Raw genomic sequence first — 23,380 nt, forward strand, 5'->3', positions numbered from 1 at the left:
ACTTACAACTCATTTGTTTATTTTACATTTTTTGACGACAAAATGTGAGTTTGTAAGTGAGCGCGTGTGCGACCCAGCGCACTCGTGGAATAACCTTGTTGTTTCGTCGAGCTGCGTGAAATGAAATAACCGAACAGGAAACATCGATCGAGCTTCCTTCTTCTAGATCAAGTGAGTGCATCACTTTCTAAGGATACTGTGCTAGCTGAGGTGGTTACCCCGCGCAGCTAACACGGAGTTACTGTACAACACTACCTTCGCACTCAGCAATAAAATGCCATTGTTTAAAAAATAATCCTACATAGGGTAATCCTACCCTATGTTTTTCTTCTTGAGGAAATTTTAATTAAATTTAAAAAGCACACAGCTTTGTTCCTAGAAGAACTTACAAAAAGAAGAAATAAAAAAAAACCTGTTTCTTATGCGCTGGATTTATAGTTGGTTGTATTTCATATTTATATGATAATGTAAGATATTGGCAGTGTTTTCAGTTTCCTCCGTTTAGCCAGTAAGTTGATCTTTTTGTTATGACAGCCACATTTCCAAAGAAGTTTCCTGATTTTGTAGTTTAGCTTGACATGATGATGTCTTTTATATTAGCAGGAAGAATTCATAATGACATTCAAAGTATCTGAGATGTGAGGTAATCATATCCTCCTCTATAATGGACATTTGTTTTCGATCTATGTCTTTTGACTTATTTGAGTTACCCTACTAAGTTCTAATGTATTAAACCGAGGACATCCTGGGCTTTCCATCGATATCTCACATGTTTGGGTGGCCACTTTTAGCTCCAAAGAGGATAATTACAATTTACTATATTATCATATGTGTATTACATTTGTGCTATGAAGAGTGTTATGACAAAGTATTTGCCCCCTTCCTGATTGTAAGAAATTAGAAAGGAGGCAAATACTTTTTCACAATATGTGGATTTTTAGTTTTTTAATTTCAAAGCTATTGCCAAGGCTGCTATTACCCTACACCTCTAACATTGTTACAGAGATCCCACTTTCCTATATTATTATACATATTATTATTATTAATAATAATATTATTAAAGATACTCTAAATTTCACTTTTTTATGACAGGTCAGAACAGGTGAATTCACCATGGGCCGGCTCGATGATGCTGCAAAGCACAAAGTGGTAGAGCTGCGAAAGGCTGGCCTGAGTTTCCGTAAAATCAAAGCTGTGCTGGAGCTGGAGAACATTAAGGTTTCCGCTCAGGCCATCTACTTGTTCCTGAGAGAGTTCCAGGGGAGGCCGCCAGGGAGGGTGAGACCTGTAGAGCCTGGAAGTAGCACATCACCAGCACAGGTGCAAGCTCAAACTGGAGCAGTACAGCAGAGCTGGAGTAACATTCAAATCCGAAACCTATTACGGGATTCATCTCAACGTCTTGGCTTCCCAGCTGCTGCTGACTTTGCTAAACAGACTCCCACCAGCTCAGAGGGCTCTTCCTCCGGGGAAACCAGTGGAGGCAACAGGAAAGAACAGCAACCTGAAGAACATAAGGATGAAAATGATATCCAGATTGTCAGTGTCACGTCACTTGCACAGCAGAGCCAACAAAGAGCTCCCCAGTCCACTCTACCAAGGTCAGAAACCTGTGCTATGACTTCCACACCAGCAGTGAGGCGGAGAGTCACACCTTCTCCAGCCACTAGTTCAATGCTGGCAGCTCGAAAGAGAATTTTGGATAAAGCATTGTCACACAGATTGAAGGTACCTAAGCATTAGTGTACTGATGTGTACTTAGTGTCATAATCCCAGTTGTACCTCTTATATTTACTCTTCAGGTGCATGGAATCTGTGTAATTTACCATAAACTAGCCTCCAAATATTATTCAGTCTTTCATACGTTGTTTTTCACCAGTTTTCAACAGTGGCATCATTGTTAAGGAGAGATCCATCAAGTGTCCAGGGCACTGACATGAGGAATGCTGTGCCACAGCCACCTGAAACCTACGATCTGACCACTGAAAAGGTGAGATACATTTAGCTTTAGCTAACACTTAGCTTTTGAATCCCTTTTACTAAACAAAGATGTGAGTTTATCACCATCAGAGAGTACCTGTTAAATCATAGGCTTTATTTCTCCTTACACAATTTTAGCTGTCACCTCATGGGAGTGATATGGTCGGGTCTTTAGACTCTTTATCGCCACTTTTATTTCTCTTAAAACATTTCTGTGTTTTGTATTTGGTAAATTTTTTGCTTGACCCAAAAAAAAAAAAAAATTGTTATTTTCTGATCTGAGTCTGGGAGCCTGGCCATACAAACATCATCTGTTGTTGAGCTTTTTGTTAGTACGACTGCAATGTGAACACCATTTTAAATGAAATGTTTTCAATGTTACACAGACTGTTACAGGGAATCAGCCTGGAAGTAGCAGCGCTCCTAGACGTTCTCTCACCCAGAGACCAGGGCTATCTGTTCGTTCCCTTCCTCCTCCCCCTCATCCTCCTCTTCGAGTTGGGATTCGTCTTTCTAACAGACCACAAGCACCTTTAACATCTGCGTCTCCCGGGGGCGCTGTTATCCGCATACAGGCCCCCGGGAGTCAGGGTGCTCCTCGTACTGAAGGGAACCCAAGTCCACAGCAGGCAGCCCAGGACGCTGGAGTCAGAAGCGGTTTCCAGGATCAGATTCAGAGTTTGGGCTCTGAAGTGCGCAGCTTGGGCCTGGCAGTGAAGATGCTTGTAGAGCAGCAGTGCCGTCTGGAGAGGGAGCAGTCGCAGCAGACCCAAATTCAGAAGCAGATCCTCAACACTCTACAGACCATTGCAACCAAAATGAGTCATGGTAGCAGTGTTCAAAAGCAGAAAAACAAGACTCCTTCACCCTCTGCTTTGGCAGCAGCTTCTGCCTCTACCTCGTTTAACCAAGACACCTTCAGTTTTAGTCAAGGCACTTACACTCAGTGTAGCCAAACCCAGCCTAGCTACAGCTCTTTAGAAGGTTTAGAAAATGTGGAGGCCTTTAAATTGCCGGGACTCAGTCCTACAACCGTGAATGGGTTTCCACCATGTAGCAATACTGAAAGCCTTCCTCTTACTCACACCCCTTCTCAAACACAACCTTATTCAGCTGCATATATTCAGCAGACCAGTCAACCACTCATGCCTCCCTACACGCAATCATATGTCTCCACATACAGCATACAGTCACATCCTCAGACTTTCAGAGCATTGGAGAGTAAAACATCGGAATTCCAAAGCAGCTGCTCAACAAGGACTTTCCAGGACTGCAGCGTTTCCACTCAACCAGTGCTGAACTCGGACCACTCTTCACAGGACCAGCAGATCAATATTATCAAAGTGGAAGGACCATAGATGGCTTTAGATTCCACACACTGTTTGAGGACCACAAGGGCTTTGATGTACTTTTTTTTTTTAGAGTGACTATAGCATTATGAACATGTTTTCAAATATAACAATAAACAATGTAGCAAGTTTTTTTTTTTTTTCCCAAAAGGGAGAGGGTACAATCAGCAATAGGATACTACAATCTTTTAGTAAATATTATAATTTGTATTTGCTACAGGCAACAAATAATTCAGACATTTTAAATGACATGTTTATCTTATATCACCATTACTGGCATTATCAACTATTAATTTTCATACATCTGCGCAAACTGATTATAAAACACAAGGACCTTATTATGATCCAAAGCATGCTTCCATTTCACTATTTTAGAGATGACAAGCCATTCTCATATAAAACTGAGAATGCTTAAATAAAAAACAAAAAGGAAAACGTGATTCTTAAAAGGGGCGATTCAGGACAAAATCACGTGTGTGTATATTTTTTTTCTGTGGTATTTGTATTTATCCATCTAGATTGGTGACGAGTTTTGGGTGTTTGCCTTATTTTGAATATAAAGGAAGAGGACAACACTTTCATTGTTATGCTAAAAGACAAGTAATGGTAATGCTTCTTTCTGTAAAACTTTTTTTTTGTTATACAGAAAAAAAATCTGGTGCTTTTAGCCTTACATGCTGTATACTGTTGTGGGCATAAATGGGTAGTAATTGGGTAGTAATTTAATTATTTCTTTTAAGTGTGTTTTTTTTTCAGGGTGGAATGATTGTAATGCATACATCTTTAATGACTTTAAAAAAAAAAAAAAAAACAAGAATTGGTTGCCGTTTGAATTTATCTTGGACTTTCTCTAATCCACACAGGACCAAATGTCTTTTAACTTGACAAGGCCAGCTCCTATTAACTTCTTGCTAGTGATCATGTTTCACTACAACTGGCAGTTTCTTTGTGTAGCAGATAGATGGATAGATGCAGATTCCAAGATTAAATAGTTTAAATAAGTTTAAATAATTGTAAGTTATTCAGATGTGTAACCACTTTGCCAGAGTGAAAGAATACTCAAACTGTCCCCCTCCACATGAGAGGAAATTGGTTAGGATGTTCAGAAACTACAACGGCTCAAGTCTGCCATTAAGTGGAAACTGCTGGAACGCCAGCGTCACCATCCACAATGAAGTGAGGCCCTGGGTTCTAATCTGCCAGCTCGTCAAGACCGTAGGTGTGAATGTGAGTGTAAATCTGTCTCTCTGTGTCGGTCCTGCGACAGACTGGTGACCTGCACAGGGCATACCCTGCCTCTCGCCCTATGGCATCTAGAATAGGCTCCAGCCCCTGTAACCCTGAATTAGATGAGGAGAAAAAGATGGAGCAATTTAACCAGTTTAATCATTTAAAGTTACTTCTACCAAAGAAGAGTGGTCAAATAACCAGCCACATTTATGCCAGAATTCTGCTAATGGTGACCATCTGGTCGAAATAGAGCTTCCTGAGGAATATTTAACTAAATATTAGTTGGGTTATATGCATATATTTGACCCCGTGTGCATTAGAGAAAATAGACAACAATTTATAATAATGTATAAACGGAAAGTTTAAAGAAATCCTTAAAACCCGAAATTTACCATGACATTCATCTCCATGATGAGTACATTTCTGACCATAACTGTACATCTCTAGACCAACAGAGGGATACAAATAGCCACCATTACAACTCAGCTGAGGGGAGTGGCATTATAATCTCTTTGATCAGCTAGTACAGGGTCACTGAATCTAGGGCTGTGGCATTTACCTACTGGGCCAATGCAAATATGGGCCCCTCCACTATCTTCACCGTGCGCTCATGTACCTTGTTGAACAGAGTTCGGTGTGTAAAAATTGATTGATACACATGAGGAAACAAAAATCAAAAGGTCAACCTGAAAAGCTAAGAGAGAAAAATTTAATGAAAGTAGAAATAGATGCAGTAAAATGTGTCAAATTAACCAAACATTGTACATATGCTTCCATTTGACCCTGAATGACCTTTCTGAGCTGTACACATAAGATTAGGACTCTGAAGTTAGGACAGTTTTACGTTGCTTCCATCTAACTGCAAACATTATACAGGACAAATACATTGAATACTAGCCTGTGTTCTTACTCCTGCTTTTTTTGTACATTTTTTGCATTTTGCTTGATGGTTGTGTGATTTCTGCTGTCTGAACAACAAATTTTCCTTTAGGGATAATAAAAATATCCTTGCTTCTTTATTGAATTCTTGATTTATTGCCAAAAATGTTTCATGAGGTTACAGTGGCTTTAGACCACCAAAATCTAATTAATTCATCCCTGATTCCATGGTGTTTGTAGCCAAATTTTAAAAACTTCACTCAGGGGATTTATGATAGGTGTGTTTAAAAACAGCAAACTTGGTTTTAACAATGACAACAATACCTTTGATAAGAACAAGCAGATCAAACTCCTACAGCTTGTTGTTAGCGTTTTTGTGTAACCAAAATAGTTAAAGAAAAATAGCACTTGTGTGTTCTACACCTTTAATCTTTAAAATCTGCTGATGGCACAGAGCTTATGAGGTAAAGGGCTGAGGGTGAACCCTACAACTGGTGTCAGATCCAGGTCATCTCCAGTCATTCCAGGTGGAGGAGTGAATCGAAAGCGCTGGAGGAGGGAAGCGAAGAAAAGGAAAACCTCCATCTTGGCCAGACTCTCTCCAGCACAAACCCTCGACCCTGCAAGAAATCAGGGAATCGCAAACTGTTAAGCCATCTTAATGTTTGTCTTAGATTTTATGTCTTAGTCTTATATTTCTTTGTGTTAAGAACCCACACACTTACCTAGAGAGAATGGGATAAAGGCCTCTCTCCTTCTAAAATTGCCTTTCTCATCCAGGAAATGGGCTGGATTAAAAGCAGAACTCTTTTCCCAGTTATTCTCATCACAGTGAGCTGATGAAAGCAGACCAATCACTGGGGTTCCCTAAAATATGGAGAAGATTGCTTTCTCATTGTCTTAAGAGCACTCATGAAATAAATTTTACTTAAGTTTCCGAAAATTAACTCATATTGTAAATGACCAAAACAGCAATAATGTGTATGCTGAGCTAATTTCTTCCTTTATATGTATTCATTAACTGTTCATTTCTATATTAGGCAACAAAAAAGTCCTGAGTTTAATTACTTGTTGTACATTTTACATAGTTTTGTTTTTTTTTTTAAACAAAAACAAAAAAACATTTATAGCAAGTTGCATTTGTCAGGGGTTTTTCTTGTTATTTTAGCCTCCCCCTGTGTTCCTTTTGTATCTTTTGTGCAGTAATGTTATACAATATATTCATTCCTTATTGTTTTCTTATTGTAACTGTTTATTTCAGTACATTTGTTGTTAAATAAAAAAAATAAAAAAATAACCTATAGGGTAAGCACCCATAGTTTTCAGTGATTTTTTAAGACTAAAATCTTATTTAAAATTTCAACTTGTGATAATTTATGGATATGAAAATAAAAAAAACCCCAAATAAACAGACTAAGATCTACTATAGTTTGAGAACAACGACAGCTTAAACACTGTAAAATGTAATATTGTGTTTAATTAAAAATATTAAATAGGCTGAACTCAGTTTTTATAAATTTGTTATTAGAACTCGATTTAAATAAGTTACCAGTACTTTTTAGGCAAAACCGCTGATAAACTCAATTTATTTGAGTTGTCTTAACTTAGAAAAACTAAGTAAGATGGAAGTTTTGCTTCTCAGTGCGGAAGGATAAAAGATGTGTTTTGAAAATGCCCCGTCACTACCGTCGTCCTCCCTCTCGGATCAGTCCGCATGTTCATGGTGCCAGCATTTGTTATCAGAATCGTGTTTATTGGCCAAGTATATGTGCAGACACATACAGGGAATTTGGGTCCGGTAGATGGTGGCTCTCAAGCACAGCAATGTAAATCTCACACACACACACACACACACACACACATCTATATATACACATTACACATACATACACAAAGCTGTGTAAACCAACTATAAATAACGAATCTAACTTCTATACATAAAATACTGAAATGAATGACGTGGAATGAATACTACAAAATGTACATAAGGTGCAGTTGCAGTCTGGCAGTGGGAGCAGTGTGACAGGTCAACTGTTAAGAAGGGAGATGGCGAGGGGAAAGAAACTGTTCCTGTGTCGGGTGGTCCTGGTCTGCAGGCTTCTGTACCGTCTGCCAGAGGGCAGCAGATCAAAAAGTCTGTGTGCAGGGTGTGAGGGGTCTATGATGATTTTCACTGCCCGTTTCCTGGTTCTTGAGAGGTACAGATCCTGGATGGAGGGCAGGGGGGTGCCGATGATCCTTTCTGCTGCCCGTTCAGTCCGCTGCAGTCTGCTCCTGTCCTGTTTAGTGGCTGCTCCATACCAGACTGTGATGGAGGAGCACAGGACAGACTCAATGACCGCAGTGTAGAACTGGATCAGCAGCTCCTGTGGAAGACTGTACTTCCCCAGTTGTCTTAGGAAGTACATCCTCTGCTGGGTCTTTTTGAGGATGGAGTTGATGTTGGTCTCCCACTTCAGGTCCTGGGAGATGGTTGTACCCAGGAACTTGAAGGTCTTCACAGTTGACACAGGGCTGTCTGATATGGTGAGGGGGAGCAGAGTTGAGGGATGTCTCCTGAAGTCCACTGTCATCTCTACAGTCTTAAGAGTGTTCCGCTCCAGATTGTGCTGACTGCACCAGAGTACCAGCCGCTCAACTTCTTGCCGGTATGCAGACTCATCACCATCTTGAATGAGGCCAATGACAGTGGTGTCATCTGCAAACTTTAGGAGTTTGACAGCCGAGTTCTTGGAGGTGCAGTCGTTAGTGTAGAGGGAGAACAGTAGTGGTGAGAGGACACATCCTTGAGGGGCACCAATACTGAGGGACCGGGTTTCAGAGGTGATCTCCCCCAGCCTCACTTGTTGCTTTCTGTCTGTCAGGAAGCTGGTGATCCACTGACAGGTAGCTGGTGACACGCTGAGCTGGGAGAGTTTGGAGGAAAGAAGTTCAGGCACAATGGTGTTAAAAGCCGAACTAAAGTCCACAAACAGGACCCTGGCATAAGTTCCCGGGCGGTCAAGGTGTTGCAGGATGTAATGCAGCCCCATGTTCACTGCATCATCCACCGACCTGTTTGCCCGGTAGGCAAACTGCAGAGGGTCCAGCTGGTGGCCTGTAATGTTTTTCAGATGGGCTAACACCAGTCGTTCGAAGGATTTCATGACCACAGACGTCAAGGCGACAGGTCTGTAGTCATTCAGTCCTGTGATGGTGGGTTTCTTGGGAACAGGGATGATGGTGGAGCGTTTGAAGCAGGAGGGAACTTCACACAGCTCCAGGGATCTGTTGAAGATGCGAGTAAAGATGGGAGCCAGCTGTTCAGCACAGGTTTTGAGGCAGGAGGGTGAGACGCCGTCTGGTCCGGGGGCTTTCCTGGGCTTCTGTTTCTGGAATAGTCGGCTCACATCCTGAGTGTGTATTCTGAGTTTCAGGGAGGAGGAAAGGGGGGTGAGAGGTGTGGTGGAGGTCGTTGAGTCTGGATTGGAGAGGGTGGTGGTGGTCGTTGAGTCTGGATTGGGGAGGGTGGGGGTGGTCGTTGAGTTTTGATCGGGGAGGGGCAGGGTGAAGGGGGGAGAGGTGGAAGGTGTGTTGGGGGTCAATGTCTGAAGCAATGTCCCTGGGGAGGGGAGGGTGGGGCGTGGGAGTCTGTCCGTCTCAAAAGTGTTTAACTCGTTGGCCAGGTCTTTGTTTGCTTCAATAGTGGGTGGGTGGCGTCTGTAGCTGGTGATTTCCTGCAGGCCCCTCCACACTGACGCAGGGTCGTTGGCTGAGAGCCGTTCTTCCAGCTTCTGGGAGTAGATACTTTTAGCTGCTTTGATCTCCTTGGTCAGTGTGTTCCTGGCTTGCTTGTACAGGACCCTGTCACCACTTCTGTAGGCGTCCTCCTTGGCCTTACGAAGATGTTGGAGTTTAGGAGTGAACCATGGTTTATTGTTGTTGCATGTGCAAAAGGTCTTTGTTGGCACACACACGTCTTCACAGAAACTGATGTATGATGTCACAGTGTCCGTGAGCTCATCTAGGTTCTCAGATGCAGCTTCAAAAACAGTCCAATCAGTGGAGTCAAAACAGTCCTGCAGTTCCTGCTTTGCTGCGTTAGTCCACTTCTTCACAGTTTTAACTACAGGCTTGGCACGTTTGAGTTTTTGCCTATAAACTGGAATAAGATGGACCATGCAGTGATCAGAATGTCCCAAAGCTGCCCGGGGCACAGAGCGATAGGCATCTTTTAGAGTGGTGTAGCAGTGATCCAGTATGATGTTGTCCCTGGTGGGGCAGTCTATATGCTGTCTGTATTTAGGGAGTTCGTAGTTTAGGTTTGCTCTGTTAAAATCCCCAAGAATAATTGTAAAGGAATCCGGGAATTTCCTCTCCAGGGTAGTAATCTGGTCAGCCAGCTCGCACAGTGCGTTGTTCGCGTTGGCCTGTGGAGGGACGTAAACTCCGACCAGCATGAAGGAAGAAAACTCCCGCGGTGAATAAAAAGGTTTACAGTTGATGAAAAAACTGTGGGCTGCAGTGTTTCTGTAACACTGTGACATCAGTACACCAACCTTCATTAATGTAGAAGCAGACTCCACCACCCTTTGTTTGCCCTGAGAGCTCTGTTTCGCGGTCCGCCCGGTGAAGTTGGAAGCCCGGCAGATTTAAGACAGCGTCTGGGACTCGCTCACTGAGCCAGGTTTCAGTGAAGCAGAGGGCAGCAGAGCGTGCAAAGTCCTTGTTAGTCCGGTTATGGAATATGTTGAGCAAACCTGGAGAAGCGTCAGCTCAAGATATTATTGTTTTCATTGCTGTGAATCTTTACCTGATACACTGACTTGGTGAGTAAACGTTTACTCTTATTCAAACTGATTTTGTGGCTTCTCTTAGTTTAGCACCAGGTTTATAATCTTGCTAGCTAGTTAGTGTTAGCCTAGCGTTGCTGCTGCGGCTGGGCTCATGTTACTTAAAAACCTTACATAAAAATATGTCTGAAATTTTCTGTTGATTGTTTGAAATAAAAAAGTGAGATAAGAGCCCAGACGAAATTCTTCGGGAGGTGCAGCCGTTAGGGGTGGGGTGTGGGGTCGCTAGCCCCGGGACGTCGGGCTAGCGATTTTGCGAGCCCTGTATCTGATTGAGGAATCACTCATCTTTGGAAAAGAGTTTATTACAGAGAAATGGCTCTTTCCAAAATAAAAGCTATACTATACGCTTCTTCTGGGCTATATTCTCAGCAGCATATTGTAGCGGGTCAGGGCTGTTCGGGGTTCTGTTTTTTACAGTTATGTTTTGTTTATGTTGCCATAGTGACGGGTGACGCCCTCTCGCTGCGACGGTGTGTCCTTCCGGGGTCAGAGGGCGCCCTGTGTGTTGTTGTTGCTGTGCGGTTGCTGCGCTGAGCAGTTAGCTAGCGGCAGCGTTCTTCTGCAGATGTCAATAAACGACTGTGCTCCCTGGCTAGCTCACGGGAAGCAAGACCAAACGACACCTCCGTCTCCTCGCTGTCTGAGCTCGCCACATTGGTGTCACATGGTGGCACCCCATGTTCTGACCCGAGTGACTTTTCCCCCGCCGGTTGTGACCGGCCGGTGCGCCAAAAGAAGGCACCTGGACATTTGCAGGACTTTGTGTGGGGTAATGGGGTCGTCGGGGACGACTGACCCCTTAGGTGGGGGCTATGTAGCGGGTCAGGGCTGTTCGGGGTTCTGTTTTTTTACAGTTGTGTTTTGTTTATGTTGCCATAGTGACGGGTGACGCCCTCTCGCTGCGACGGTGTGTCCTTCCGGGGTCAGAGGGCGCCCTGTGTGTTGTTGTTGTTGCTGTTGCCGCGCTGAGCAGTTAGCTAGCGGCAGTGTTCTTCTGCAGATGTCAATAAACGGCTGTGCTCCCTGGCTAGCTCACGGGAAGCAAGACCAAACGACACCTCCCTCTCCACCTTGTCTGAGCTCGCCACAATATCAAACATATCAAGTCCCCATAAGGAGAATCATGTGCTAACGGTTGTCTAAATGACTCGGGTAAAGTTTGTAGCATGCATGCTTGTTGTTTTTGTCTGCTTCCACTTGTCTTTGCACTAGGGTGATGTCAGCATAAATGTGTAGTCATATTCGTTGTGTTCCCACTAGTGCTGTCAGCGTTAATCTCGTTGAAATGACGTTAACGCCACAACAAGGCAATCTCACGGCAATCTCCTTTAACGAGCTACCCCTGATCGCCCTGTGCGTGGGGCTAGACGGCCAACACGTTAACGAGCTAACTGTGCTAACACACTAGTTCCCACCCATGTAATTGAGCATTACGTGGCACATCCAACATACTGTTTTACTTTAGTCCATGACACGCTTACCTTCAGGGTCATACGTCACATGAAAGCCAAAATAATTCCAAACGCCAGATCTAAATGAGGGTGGGGGAGGTTCAATTTGCTATGTTGCAAGGAGAGCTTAACTTCTGTCTCGCTGGCTTGCCCTGCGCTCTTCCTTCTGACTATGCTGTCTGTGTTGAGCGCTCAGTGGATCTGTGCTCGACAGTGCAGCCTAGGCGGAGTAGTCGAACGCAGATTCACTGAGCGCTTAACACAGACAGCATCGTCAGAAGGAAAGTTGATCAAATAAATTACAAATTTTGTATTGTTTGATACATATGCGTACCGAACCGAAAGCACTGTATCGAACGGTTCAATATCAATACGAGTATCGTTGCACCCCTAATATATAGATATAAATATATAGATATCTATACATCTATCTCTATATAGATATCTATCTCTATATCTATCTCTATATCTATCTATAGATAGAGATATAGATATATATATCAATATCATGTTTAACCTGAGTAGCAAAAGACCGCAGGGGGGGGTTGAAAACAATATGCCAGGAGTTAGCTTTGCTCGCGGACTCTATCAAGCCTTGACCTCCCGGTCAGCTTTTGCTCTGGTGGATAACAGAGCTCTCCGAAAACTTGGAAGCATTTTTGCAAATATGTGATATTTTGATAAATTAAGTAGATATTTGAGCATTACACAGCTACATTCTCGGCTGAATATATCTTAAAGGTTATTTTGTGACCCAGAAAGGGTAGTCTGGGGAAAAGGCAGATCGCATTTGTTGGCCACGGTTGCGAGGCAATGGCGGAGGAGCACGGCTAAAAAACGTATTTTTTCTGGGTCACAAAATAAACTTTTGAGATATTTTCAGGCGAGAATGTAGCTGTGTAAAGTTCAAATATCTGCTCAATTTATCAAGACATCACATATTTGCAAAAATGCTCAGACGTTTTCGGAGACGTCCATTTTTTTTCATGCTTTGTGGCAGCTTTTGAACATCTGTGGCATCTATTAATGTGAAATCTAGACTTTATTTAACAACATAAGCAAACTATGTTACAATGATTGCACAGCCATTAAGGATCAAATCAGTTTCTGAAAAATGTTCTGCTTTTTCTCCCTCTTGCTTCTTACTGTCTTTGAGGCTTGGGACCAGCACTCTTGTTGTTGGACAGAAAGACATCAACTCAGTGGTAAGCATTTTGGTTTTCCAATATATTAGCAACTGTCAGTGACATTTATATTAATCAGGCTGGACTTAAATAATACTTTAGATCAACCTGTTTTACTTATTGTTTTATTTGTGCTTTGGTTTGGGGAAGTTGATTCTGTACTGATCTTTTCATGTCTTCTGTTATTAGACTTGAGATATGACTGCACTATGCTGTTGCTGGTGACTCCAGTTAATTCTACAAGACATGCTGTGTAAGTAAACAAACAGTTTGGTCTGCATTTCTTGAAAGATCACATCCCCCAAACTTAGTTTAGAGGGTCTACACTGTTGTGATGGCAGCAGCCACACAGGGGTAAATTAGTCCATTTTTCACTTTATTATTTTGCTTTGCAGTATTCTTCATTAATATAATTCATTAATCATTTGGTTAAACCTAACACTGGTATTATGAGGCGCGCACATAGTAGCATTGTATGGTTTTTCTAAAATGTTTTGTTATATTAATTATGTTTCTCTTTCTTTGAGTTACCTGGGTTTGGGCGGTGGCTGTTTCCTGTCTGGGGAAAAGGTGTGGCTGAGGACTCTGGGGACAAAATGCCTGCTCAGCAGGACCAACCATGGGCTTACCAGGAGCAGGGGTGTTTTAGGTTTAGTTAGGTTATTCTGTGCTTAGTTAATATTAGTGTGTGTTTTTGTTTTCCCCCCTATTGTGTTCAAATGGTTTGGCCAAATCATTATAAAAGCTACCCTCATGTGTCTTTGTAATTAGGTCAGTTTGTGAGTTAAGTTGTGTCTCACTTTGTTTTGTTTAAGTTTCTGGAAATTACTTTTTGTAGAGTTATATTTAGTTGACCTGTTTTATGGGCCTGCTAAGTATGGTTTTGAATTTTGTTAATTTTGGACTTTTTGAGGGTTAAAATAAAGAAAACCCTTTTTGAAGATATTTTTTTGCCTGTGTCCTCTTTGCTTTGGCTGCTTGGTCCCTCACAACTGTATATAGTGAAGTCTGCAAGTTTTCTAACAGCAACATTTGTTTTGTGCTCAAATCATTTTGCACATCATTAGAATTAAAGTTATTGGCCATGTTTGCATAGCCCTTTTTAAAATGATGCTTTCATGACATTATTGTATGTTGGGTGGTGGTCACGGCTATCCAGACTGACAATTGGGACATTGAATGTCACCTCTCCGGTGGGGAGGGAGCCTGAGATTGTCCAAATCTGAGTCTGTTTTATACCAAATGCAGAAAAAAATGTTTTAAGAAAACAATTAAGTTCATGTTCCAAAAAATATGATTGTTTGCTTGCAGGACAACAGGAGAGATGAGTCCTCTGTCACAGATGGTGTGGTCAGTGAAGATGGTTGCCTGCAGGTTCAAGCTCATTGCATCTCCAACCCACATCCACTGTACTTAAGGGAAGTTAAAGACTTTCTTCTGCACCTTACATTTGGATCACCTCGATCCATGATAGTCATTCAGGCCTGGACTGGAAACAAGCCATCCTTAAAATAATACAACATTCCAGCTCATGTGTTGGAATGCAAAACAAATGTGTTGTTTAAATTAGAGACTGCATTTGTGACAGAACAACAAATATTTTATTTTGATTATATAAGTAATGTAAGTAAAAAAAACAAACTTGTGGTAGGCCTAAACTTATTTTCAGAATAATTAAATCTGAGACTTTGTTTCATTGTGAGATTATAACAGTGATGGCAATATAATTGTTTGTTGTTCAGCAGAACAGTGTCCAGTATGTTGGCTGTTATACTTTGTTATGTTTGAAAATAAAACTTCATTTTAACATCATCACAAAAAGTGTTGTTAATTATTTTTAATCATATTCATGGTACCACAAATTGTTTTTTCATTTAGTTGAACTTGAAATGTTTGTCAGTAGGTAAACAATTAGTATTGTACAGTCAGAAATATCAAGTTATTCTTAATACTGCAGACTTGCAATGTATAAGTTGTCCTAACAGTCATCTTAAGTAAGCTTTACTTAGTTTTTTGAGGCAACGAGTTTCCTTAATTTTATTGAGTTCTGGGAACTAACAAGGCTGTACAGTGTACTCAAAATGAGTCATCTTAAGTAAACTTGATCCAATTTTTTGAGTTCTGGGAACAAATGAGCTTGTACAGAGTACTCAAAATAAATAAGTTGTCCTAATTTAGTCATTTTTAGCTAAGCTTTACTCAATTTTTTTGAGGCAACGGGTTTCCTTAATGCTTTTGAGTTCTGGGAACTAATTAGATTTTACAGTGAAGTCTGAACAAAAGTCATTATCCTACATAGTAGCCTGTACGTCTTGGTGAGGGTCCTATAGAGCCCAGTGTGTTAGTTTCACGTTACTCTTGATGCTGTTTGTTCTGCACTCACGTGTCATTTTTAAAAAAAATAAAAATGTAGACGTGTACAGTGTCACTAATTGGTTCAGAACTGGGACTGTTTGACTTTTGTTTTACCTTCTTGATGAAGTAGGACTGAAAGGTGACATCTTGTGAAACGCAACGTACAATAAAAGGCGTAGTATTAATCACTCTTTGTATTTCATGGATGACAGCGTCAGTGAACGGCAGGCTCTTTCTGTCTCCCACTCGGACCTGGCGATTTTCTACTACCTGATCCAGTTCCTCCTGGACTTTGTCTACAAAAAGAACAAAAAAACAAACCAAGTAATGATTGAAACTGTAGTAGTGTTGTTACACAAATTATTCTATTTAAGAGCAATTTATTAATTTGCTGTTAGGTTTGAATTCATATTTATATCTGCAGTATTCTGCACACTGCTGGAGCTAAGTAAAAGGGACATCTAGCAAACCTATGTTAGTCAGAATAGCAATGACTAATGGTCGAACAAAAATTCAGATTTTGGACAAATTATATCCAAATGTGATCGTATAAGTTTTTGGAAGTCATGAGATTTAGTTCTTTCATAAATAAAATGAAGAACATACTTTAAAAGAGAAACAGTTGATTATGTTTTATATGCTTCAATTTCTTGATTGCTAATATATCCTCACAATATACAGTGAACTCCTTCCCGGTGAAGCCATGGCAAACCTACTGTGGTTTGTTATTGGTTTTGTGTTTGGTATTGTTTTTTCCGACCTTCTTTATCTGCCACCATCTTATTCTTACCCAGTAGTAGGTAGTAATCTAATAAGTAAATAGACCAGGGAGTGGAAATGATGAGTATTGCCAGAGAGCCAGTTTGACAGTATTCTGGGTTACTAGACAATGGCTATTTGCCCATGGGTAGGACTGTGTTTTTGTTCTAAATCATTTCTCACATTTGCTTTTTATTTGACGTAAGTGGTTCTCACCATCTTTTCTTCCCCTGTTAGAAAAAGCTGCATAACCTGGTCTAAATTTTATGAAAATGTTGTTTTTTGATTTTTCTTTCTTTTCACTTAAAATACCTTTGTTTCATTTCCACATTGCCCAGATATCTGGTGAATGAAGCATCACCAGTAAATAAGTGTATTATATTTCTTACCTTGTATTTCAGGGTACTTGGCCATGAGCATTAAGCCATATCTTATAGTAATAGATGTAGTTTCTGAGCCAGCAGTAAATAGGTTGACAACAGTAATCAGTAGGTTGTCTTCGTGATAGTGAGAACTTATATTTTTATCTATATTTCCAGATGCCTTACAAGTAGAAAAAAGGGAAGAAATGAGTCTCAGTAATAAGATTACTTTGGAAAGGTATTTAATCAAATTTAGGTCTTACCTCAAGCTGAATCTTCCGAGCGAGAAATGAATCCACCAAACTTCTGCACATCTGTGGATCAAGGGTGTCCTCTAAACCTTTGATCAATGCTGCGATCTGTCTTCTATTAGCAAAGGCATTCTCTATCAGCTCTTTGCGGGCTTTAACCCAACTGAACAGCATTGGAAAGTAGTTATACAACTGTTGAATAAACAAGAAAGTTAGATTCACCACACATTACCAGTTTAACAAATACATTGTATTTATATGTTTAATTATAGAAAACTGCATAACTGGACATGATATCCTGTTGCTATTAATCTTCGATTTAGATAAGAGAACCTCAAATCCTGTTCGTGGCAGGGCATGGATGACATGGTTATGATTTTGCAGATACTTTGTAATGACTAAATACTATTGGCCTTAATGTCTTCTTTTAACATTCTGAATTTACACTAAAACTGCATTTTGACTAAAGGTAAATAGTAATGCTGATCTACTGAACTTAGAACACAGGAGACAAGAGCAAGACAAAATCTACATTTTTAATCAAAGGTTAATCAGGCTCATGAGGTCAGCAGTCGGAAAGGCAAACAGGCAGACAATAAGAAGGGTTCTAAAACCATTCCAACAGGTTATAAGCAATGGAAACTAGACTAGGTACTAGAAAGAAGACAAAAAACAAAACAAAAAGACAAATAATTACAAACATGTAAAGGAGTAGTAGTAAGTAGCAGTGAGCAGCAAAATAACCTGACAAGTGACAGGGGAGTGAGGATGTGAAGAACTGTTTCTGTCAGATTGTTATCATACCTGCACTGAAGCAGAGCCCAGGAGTTGAGTATTCCTAATAGCTCGACTCACCATCACTCTGAACTCTGGGTCATCATATTCAAATCTTTTACCATAAACAATCGAACAGATGATATTGGAAACAGCAGCAGTCACAGCCTCAGCACTGTCAAAGGCTTTACCTGACAGAAAAAGGAAGGTGTTTTTATTTAAGGACCAACACAGTAAGAACTAGAAGCCTCAGGTAATAAACGTTCACAAAGGCAGGATGCAGGAACAAGTTTGTTTTGTGTGTTACAACACAGCCCTTCCTGATATGTTTGCTCAAGGTCTCCAACCAGGGATGAATGTATAACTACCATTTTATGAAAGCGCTAAGTTGGGACTATGAGTAAAATGAAAATAACAAAATAAATGCAGTCATGCATTTTGCAGTCATTCAGTCACACAATCTTAATTGCTGTGAATTACAAATCACATTTCATTAAACTGAAATTCTTTTCAATGTTGTTTATAAACATATTTGTCTTGAATTTCATATATATATATATATGTGTATGTTCTTCCTCTACCCTCACACCCCCCCCCCCCCCCCCCCCCCCCCCCCCATTTTTGCACACGTCGAGGAGCGTGTCAGGCTACATTACACTGTGTGTTATACTTGTATAACTATGCATGTGACAAATAAAGAACCTTGAACCTTGAATTTAAAGCCAACAACCTGTTCAAATAAGTTAAAGTGTACAAGTTTGAAGAGCAAAATGTGTACCAACATCCCTGGTTAATGACTAATTTGCCTGAGAAAATCTAGTTAAATAAATCGGGATCTGGTGCCTCTGTTACCCAGTGTCGGGTATTGCATAAAGGGAAGGGTCATAAGTCAAGACGCTTTTCTTTTGAAGCTCCTTAGACTATCGGGGAATGTTACAGAATGTGGTTGCACAATGCGAGTGCTGAGTTACATAGTACGTAAAAATCATTAAAAATGCTAGTTATTGCCCTGTGCCGACTCAATAAGTACAGAGTTCCAAACTTCATAACGGCATTAACACCAGCACAAAAGTGTGCGCTGGGAGTTTCATGGCATGAGTTTCAATGGCCAAGCTGTTCCTGTAGCTGCAATGTGTTGATTAAATGGTAATTGCTAGTGTCACAGAAATGGCTTATGTATAAAGATGTTTAATAGATGGTTCCAGCAGTTAAAATGTTCTTGCTTGTACATTTCTGTGGACAATATTGTAAAGGTGCGTTTTCTTGTACAAGAGACATGTTTATCTTGTCACAAAGAACAAGTTTTTGTTACACCGCTATTATCGCGAGGTTTTGCGTGATAATATAGGCTGTGAGCCCACATTTAATAATTGCACTAAGGAGTTCAGCGAGCTATCTGCAAAAGCCTGGTTAGTCTACCAGCTGTTCAAGATATTTTCATATAATTGTATTGTCCATCCATCCATCCATCCATCCATCTTCATCCGCTTTATCTGAGGCCGGGTTTCGGGGGCAGCAGCCTAAGCAAAGAGGCCCAGACCTCCCCCTCCCCAGCCACCTCCTCCAGCTTATCCGGGAGAACACCAAGGCGTTCCCAGGCCAGCCAAGAGATATAATCTCTCCAGTGTGTCCTGGGTCTGCCCTGGGGCCTCCTCCCGGTGGGACATGCCTGGAACACCTCACCCAGGAGGCGCCCAGGGGGCATCCTTGTCAGATGCCCGAACCACCTCAGCTGGCTCCTTTCGATGTGGAGCAGCAGCTGCTCTACTCTGAGCCCCTCCCGGATGGCCGAACTTCTCACCCTATCTCTAAGGAAGAGGCCAGCCACCCTTCGGAGGAAGCTCATTTCTGCCGCTTGTATCCGCGATCTCGTTCTTTCGGTCACTACCCACAGCTCGTGGCCATAGGTGAGGGTAGGGACGTAGATCGACCGGTAAATTGAGAGCTTTGCTTTTACACTCAGCTCCCTCTTCACCACGACGGACCGGTGCAGCGTCTGCATTACTGCAGCTGCAGCCCCAATCCGTCTGTCGATCTCCGGCTCCCTTCTCCCATCACTCGCGAACAAGACCCCGAGATACTTGAACTCGTCCACTTGGGGCAGGAACTCATCCCCGACCCAGAGTGGGCACTCCACCCTTTTCCGGCTGAGAACCATGGCCTCAGATTTGGAGGTGCTGATCCTCATTCCCGCTGCTTCACACTCGGCTGCGAACCGTTCCAGTGTGAGCTGGAGGCCCTCACCCGATGAAGCCAACAGAACCACATCATCCGCAAAAATCAGAGATGAGATTCTGAGGCCACCAAAGCGAAAGCCCTCCGCCACTTGGCTGCGCCTAGAAATCCTGTCCATAAAAATTATGAACAGAACCGGAGACAAAGGGCAGCCCTGGCGGAGCCCATCACCCACCGGGAACGAGTCCGACTTATTGCCGGCAATGCGAACCAAGCTCTTACAACGGTTGTATAGGGATCGAATGGCCCGTAGCAATGGGCCAGACACCCCATATTCCCGCAACACCTCCCACAGGACACCCCGAGGGACACGGTCGAATGCCTTCTCCAAGTCCACAAAACATATGTAGACTGGTTGGGCAAACTCCCATGCACCCTCAAGTATCCTCGAGAGGATAAAGAGCTGGTCCAGTGTTCCGCGACCAGGACGAAAACCGCATTGTTCCTCCTGTATCCGAGGTTCGACTAGCAGACGAACTCTCCTTTCCAGCACCCTGGCATAGACTTTCCCAGGGAGGCTGAGGAGTGTGATCCCCCTGTAGTTGGAACACACCCTCCGGTCCCCCTTCTTAAAGATGGGGACCACCACCCCGGTCTGCCAGTCCACAGGTACTGCCCCTGATCTCCACGCAACATTGCAGAGGCGTGTCAACCAGGACAGCCCTACAACATCCAGAGCCTTCAGGAACTCGGGGCGGACCTCATCAACACCAGGGGCTCTGCCACCAAGGAGTTGTTTAACTGCCTCAGTGACCTCGCCCCCGGAAATTGGCGGGTCATTCCCCTCATCCCCAGACTCTGCTTCCTCCTCGGAAGACGTGTCAGTGGGATTAAGGAGGTCCTTGAAGTATTCCTTCCACCGCCTGACAATTTTCTCAGTCTTCGTCAGCAGTGCTCCGCCAGCATTATACACAGTGCAGGTAGAGCACCACTTTCCCCTCCTGAGACGCCTGACGGTTTGCCAGAATCTCTTCGAGGCAGTCCGAAAGTCTTTTTCCATGGCCTCTCCGAACTCCTCCCTGTCACGATCTGGTACAGGGATTCAAACGCAGAGCGGTAAGGTATCTCCAAGGTGTAGTTTATTTACAGTGCCAGTGCAATATATGTACAGTGAAGGGATCCAAAACTCCGGGGGAATCACAGGGTAACTCGCTCACGTCTTCTTCGCTCACACTCACACACGTTGCACGTCGCAGGTCCCGGGGGGGGAGATCTGAGGCAGACGAGAAGGCAGGTCACCAACTAATCACAAATCACGAATATGAAGCACAAGAGCTGTGAGAACACTAACGTTAGGGGTACAATCATCCAGCGATGAGAGGATCTGTGTTCCAGCCTCAAATAGTGCTCCCGGTGATGATGGGTGAGTGTTGTCAGGTGTGTGTGTGGGCCAAGGGCAGGAGCCCACAGTGAGCTCCGCCCAGGCAGAGAGGGAGAGAACAGAAACAGCAATTGTAGCCTTGTGGGGCCGACCGGGCAGGCACGGAGACCATGACACTCCCACACCCGAGTTTTTGCTTCAGCCACTGCCCGAGCCGCATTCCGCTTGGCCTGTCGATACCTGTCAGCTGCCTCAGGAGTCCCACAGGCTAACCAAGCCCGATAGGACTCCTTCTTCAGCCTGGTGGCCCCCTTCCCCTCTGGTGTCCACCATTTGGTTCGGGGATTACCACCACGGCAGGCACCAACCACCTTGCGGCCACAGCTCAATGCAGCAGCTTCGGCAATGGAGACGCTGAACATGGTCCATTCGGACTCAATGTCCCCAGTCTCCCCTTTTTTCTCAGAAAAGTCAGAATTCTGAGATTAAAGTCAGAATTCTGAAATTAAAGTCAGAATTCTGACTTTTTTCTCAGATTTTTTTTCCAGTGGCCCTTAGAAGTGGCAGATGGCCACAAGGTAATTTTTTTTGTTGTTAAAACACAAGTGTTACTTTTGATAGACTGAAGCGCTTAAAGCCTTTGTGTTTTTTCACGGCATTCAATAAATGCAACGAAGCGCCCGTCTTGAAGAAGCCGTGCCTGTGTTGTCATTTCGGAGTTACAATTACAATTTTAAATGAATGAATACAAATTTAAGACTGATTTGTAAAAACAGAGCTATTAGCAAAAGTTAATGTGTCAAAAGGTGTGTTACCTTTTTTTTCTTCAAATACTTCAATCAGGCACTCAGACTCCTCTATGATTTTTTCTTCGATTGCCGTCTTTCCCATTCCAAACTCTTTTAAGTTTGTTAATGCAAAATGCCTCATCTCTCTCCATGAATCTCCACTGGCAAAAACAATTCCTAGAGAATTTTTCAAGTACCAGAAGAAAAGCAAATATTAAAAAGAAACCTCAATATACACACACAGAAAAACATTTTTTCCACCCACCATGAGTTAATTTTAAGTCACTAATAATTGGAAGTATTTCTTTGTCTGAAAAGGCATCAACATTCAGCAGAGCTTGCTTGATCGTCTTGTAACCTGCCAGCACCACTGTCTTTTTGGGCCCCAAATGGACAGTGAATACTGGGCCATACTTCTTGGACAGCTGAAGTGAGTAAAACACAAGGAGACAAAAGTTTTTAAGTTTCTCCACATCTGAGTGGAAATAAATTGTAGCATTTAATAATAAATCTGTTTGCCTTTGCCAACAAACACTGCGTCAAACAAAAAAACTTTATGTCGTGAATTTTTTTAAATTTTAGAAGTCTGTCAAAAACTTGTTTAAAACTTAGAATTCAATTGTTATTTATTAGGCAAATTCAATTCAAAGTTTTATACCAAAATTTGAGCGGGCACACTGGACTCCTTGGAGAAGTAAGAAATTGTTCAAAGAGAACTTTCAACCGCACAAACATTTTTTGTTCAGGAATTCAAGTAAATAATCGTAAATTAGCATCTGCTTTAAAAAATATATAATAAATTATAGTTTAGCATGGAATGTCAGTTTAATTACAGAAACATTCAAAAAAGATTTTGGTAATAGCCAATGCTGTTATTTTAGAGCAGTTGAAGTATAATCTTTACATTGTATGGTGGCTTAATAATTTTGTCAAGCACTGTATTTGATTTTTTGCATACCTCATAGAGCGCAATGTGAAGCGGCTGACGATTCAACTGTAGCAAATTGCCAAACAGCGGCAGTGGCGTGGGACCTGGAGGGTAGTTTCTCTCAGAAGCAAGTTTGGTGCATATTAGATAGAAAGCAAGTAAGATCACAACTGTGATGAGCAGAGATGTTACATTCGGAGTATGTAGTAAAAAATCTTCCATTGCAGCCATACTGACCTAGAAACAAGAGTAGTCTGCCTTACACTTGTGTTTCAACAGACCTTATGGTTATTGTCAAACCGATATTAAACATTAACAACACAGACATGCCTTGTTTGGATAACAGCCAGTCAGACTCTGGCCTACTGAGACTATTGCTATTTACACACAGGCCCAGCCCCAGCCACTGGGGCCATGGGAATGCTGAGTGATCAGAGGGCAGTTTAGGTGAGCTCAGTCTGAACTTGTTTGGATCAGATTCAGAGCATGGGGTTTGAGGTTTGCAGCATGGATCCAGCAGTGACAATTCTTGTAGAGCACAGGTGTCGAACTCTAGACCTCGAGGGCCAGTGTCCTGCAGGTTTTTAGATGTGTCCTTGATCCATCACAGCTGATTTGAATGGCAAAATTACCTCCTCAACAAGTTCTCCAGAGGCCTGGTAATGAACTAATCATTTGACTCAGGTGTTTTGACCCAGG

At 42.3% G+C, this 23,380-nt stretch overlaps 2 protein-coding genes across 2 annotated transcripts; one reads left to right on the plus strand and one right to left on the minus strand.

Moving 5' to 3' along the window:
• The first annotated feature begins 63 nt into the window (after positions 1-63).
• Positions 64-3,462, plus strand: LOC309704285 (uncharacterized protein). The gene is made up of 4 exons (XM_082529351.1): positions 64-171; positions 1,093-1,728; positions 1,880-1,990; positions 2,367-3,462. Exons 2-4 carry the CDS (start codon positions 1,114-1,116, stop codon positions 3,336-3,338), a joined length of 1,698 nt encoding a protein of 565 aa, XP_082385477.1. The 5' UTR covers positions 64-171; positions 1,093-1,113; the 3' UTR covers positions 3,339-3,462.
• Positions 3,463-13,158: 9,696 nt separating this feature from the next.
• LOC309704291 (cytochrome P450 2K1-like) lies at positions 13,159-22,945 on the minus strand. The gene is made up of 7 exons (XM_082529357.1): positions 22,712-22,945; positions 22,019-22,178; positions 21,781-21,930; positions 17,440-17,600; positions 16,648-16,827; positions 16,412-16,565; positions 13,159-15,559 (listed from the first exon to the last, which is right to left on the minus strand). Exons 1-7 carry the CDS (start codon positions 22,910-22,912, stop codon positions 15,288-15,290), a joined length of 1,278 nt encoding a protein of 425 aa, XP_082385483.1. The 5' UTR covers positions 22,913-22,945; the 3' UTR covers positions 13,159-15,287.
• Between the last annotated feature and the right edge of the window lie 435 nt (positions 22,946-23,380).

This window comes from Aulonocara stuartgranti (assembly GCF_965226115.1).
Source record: "Aulonocara stuartgranti genome assembly, chromosome: 4".
Taxonomy (NCBI): domain Eukaryota; kingdom Metazoa; phylum Chordata; class Actinopteri; order Cichliformes; family Cichlidae; genus Aulonocara; species Aulonocara stuartgranti.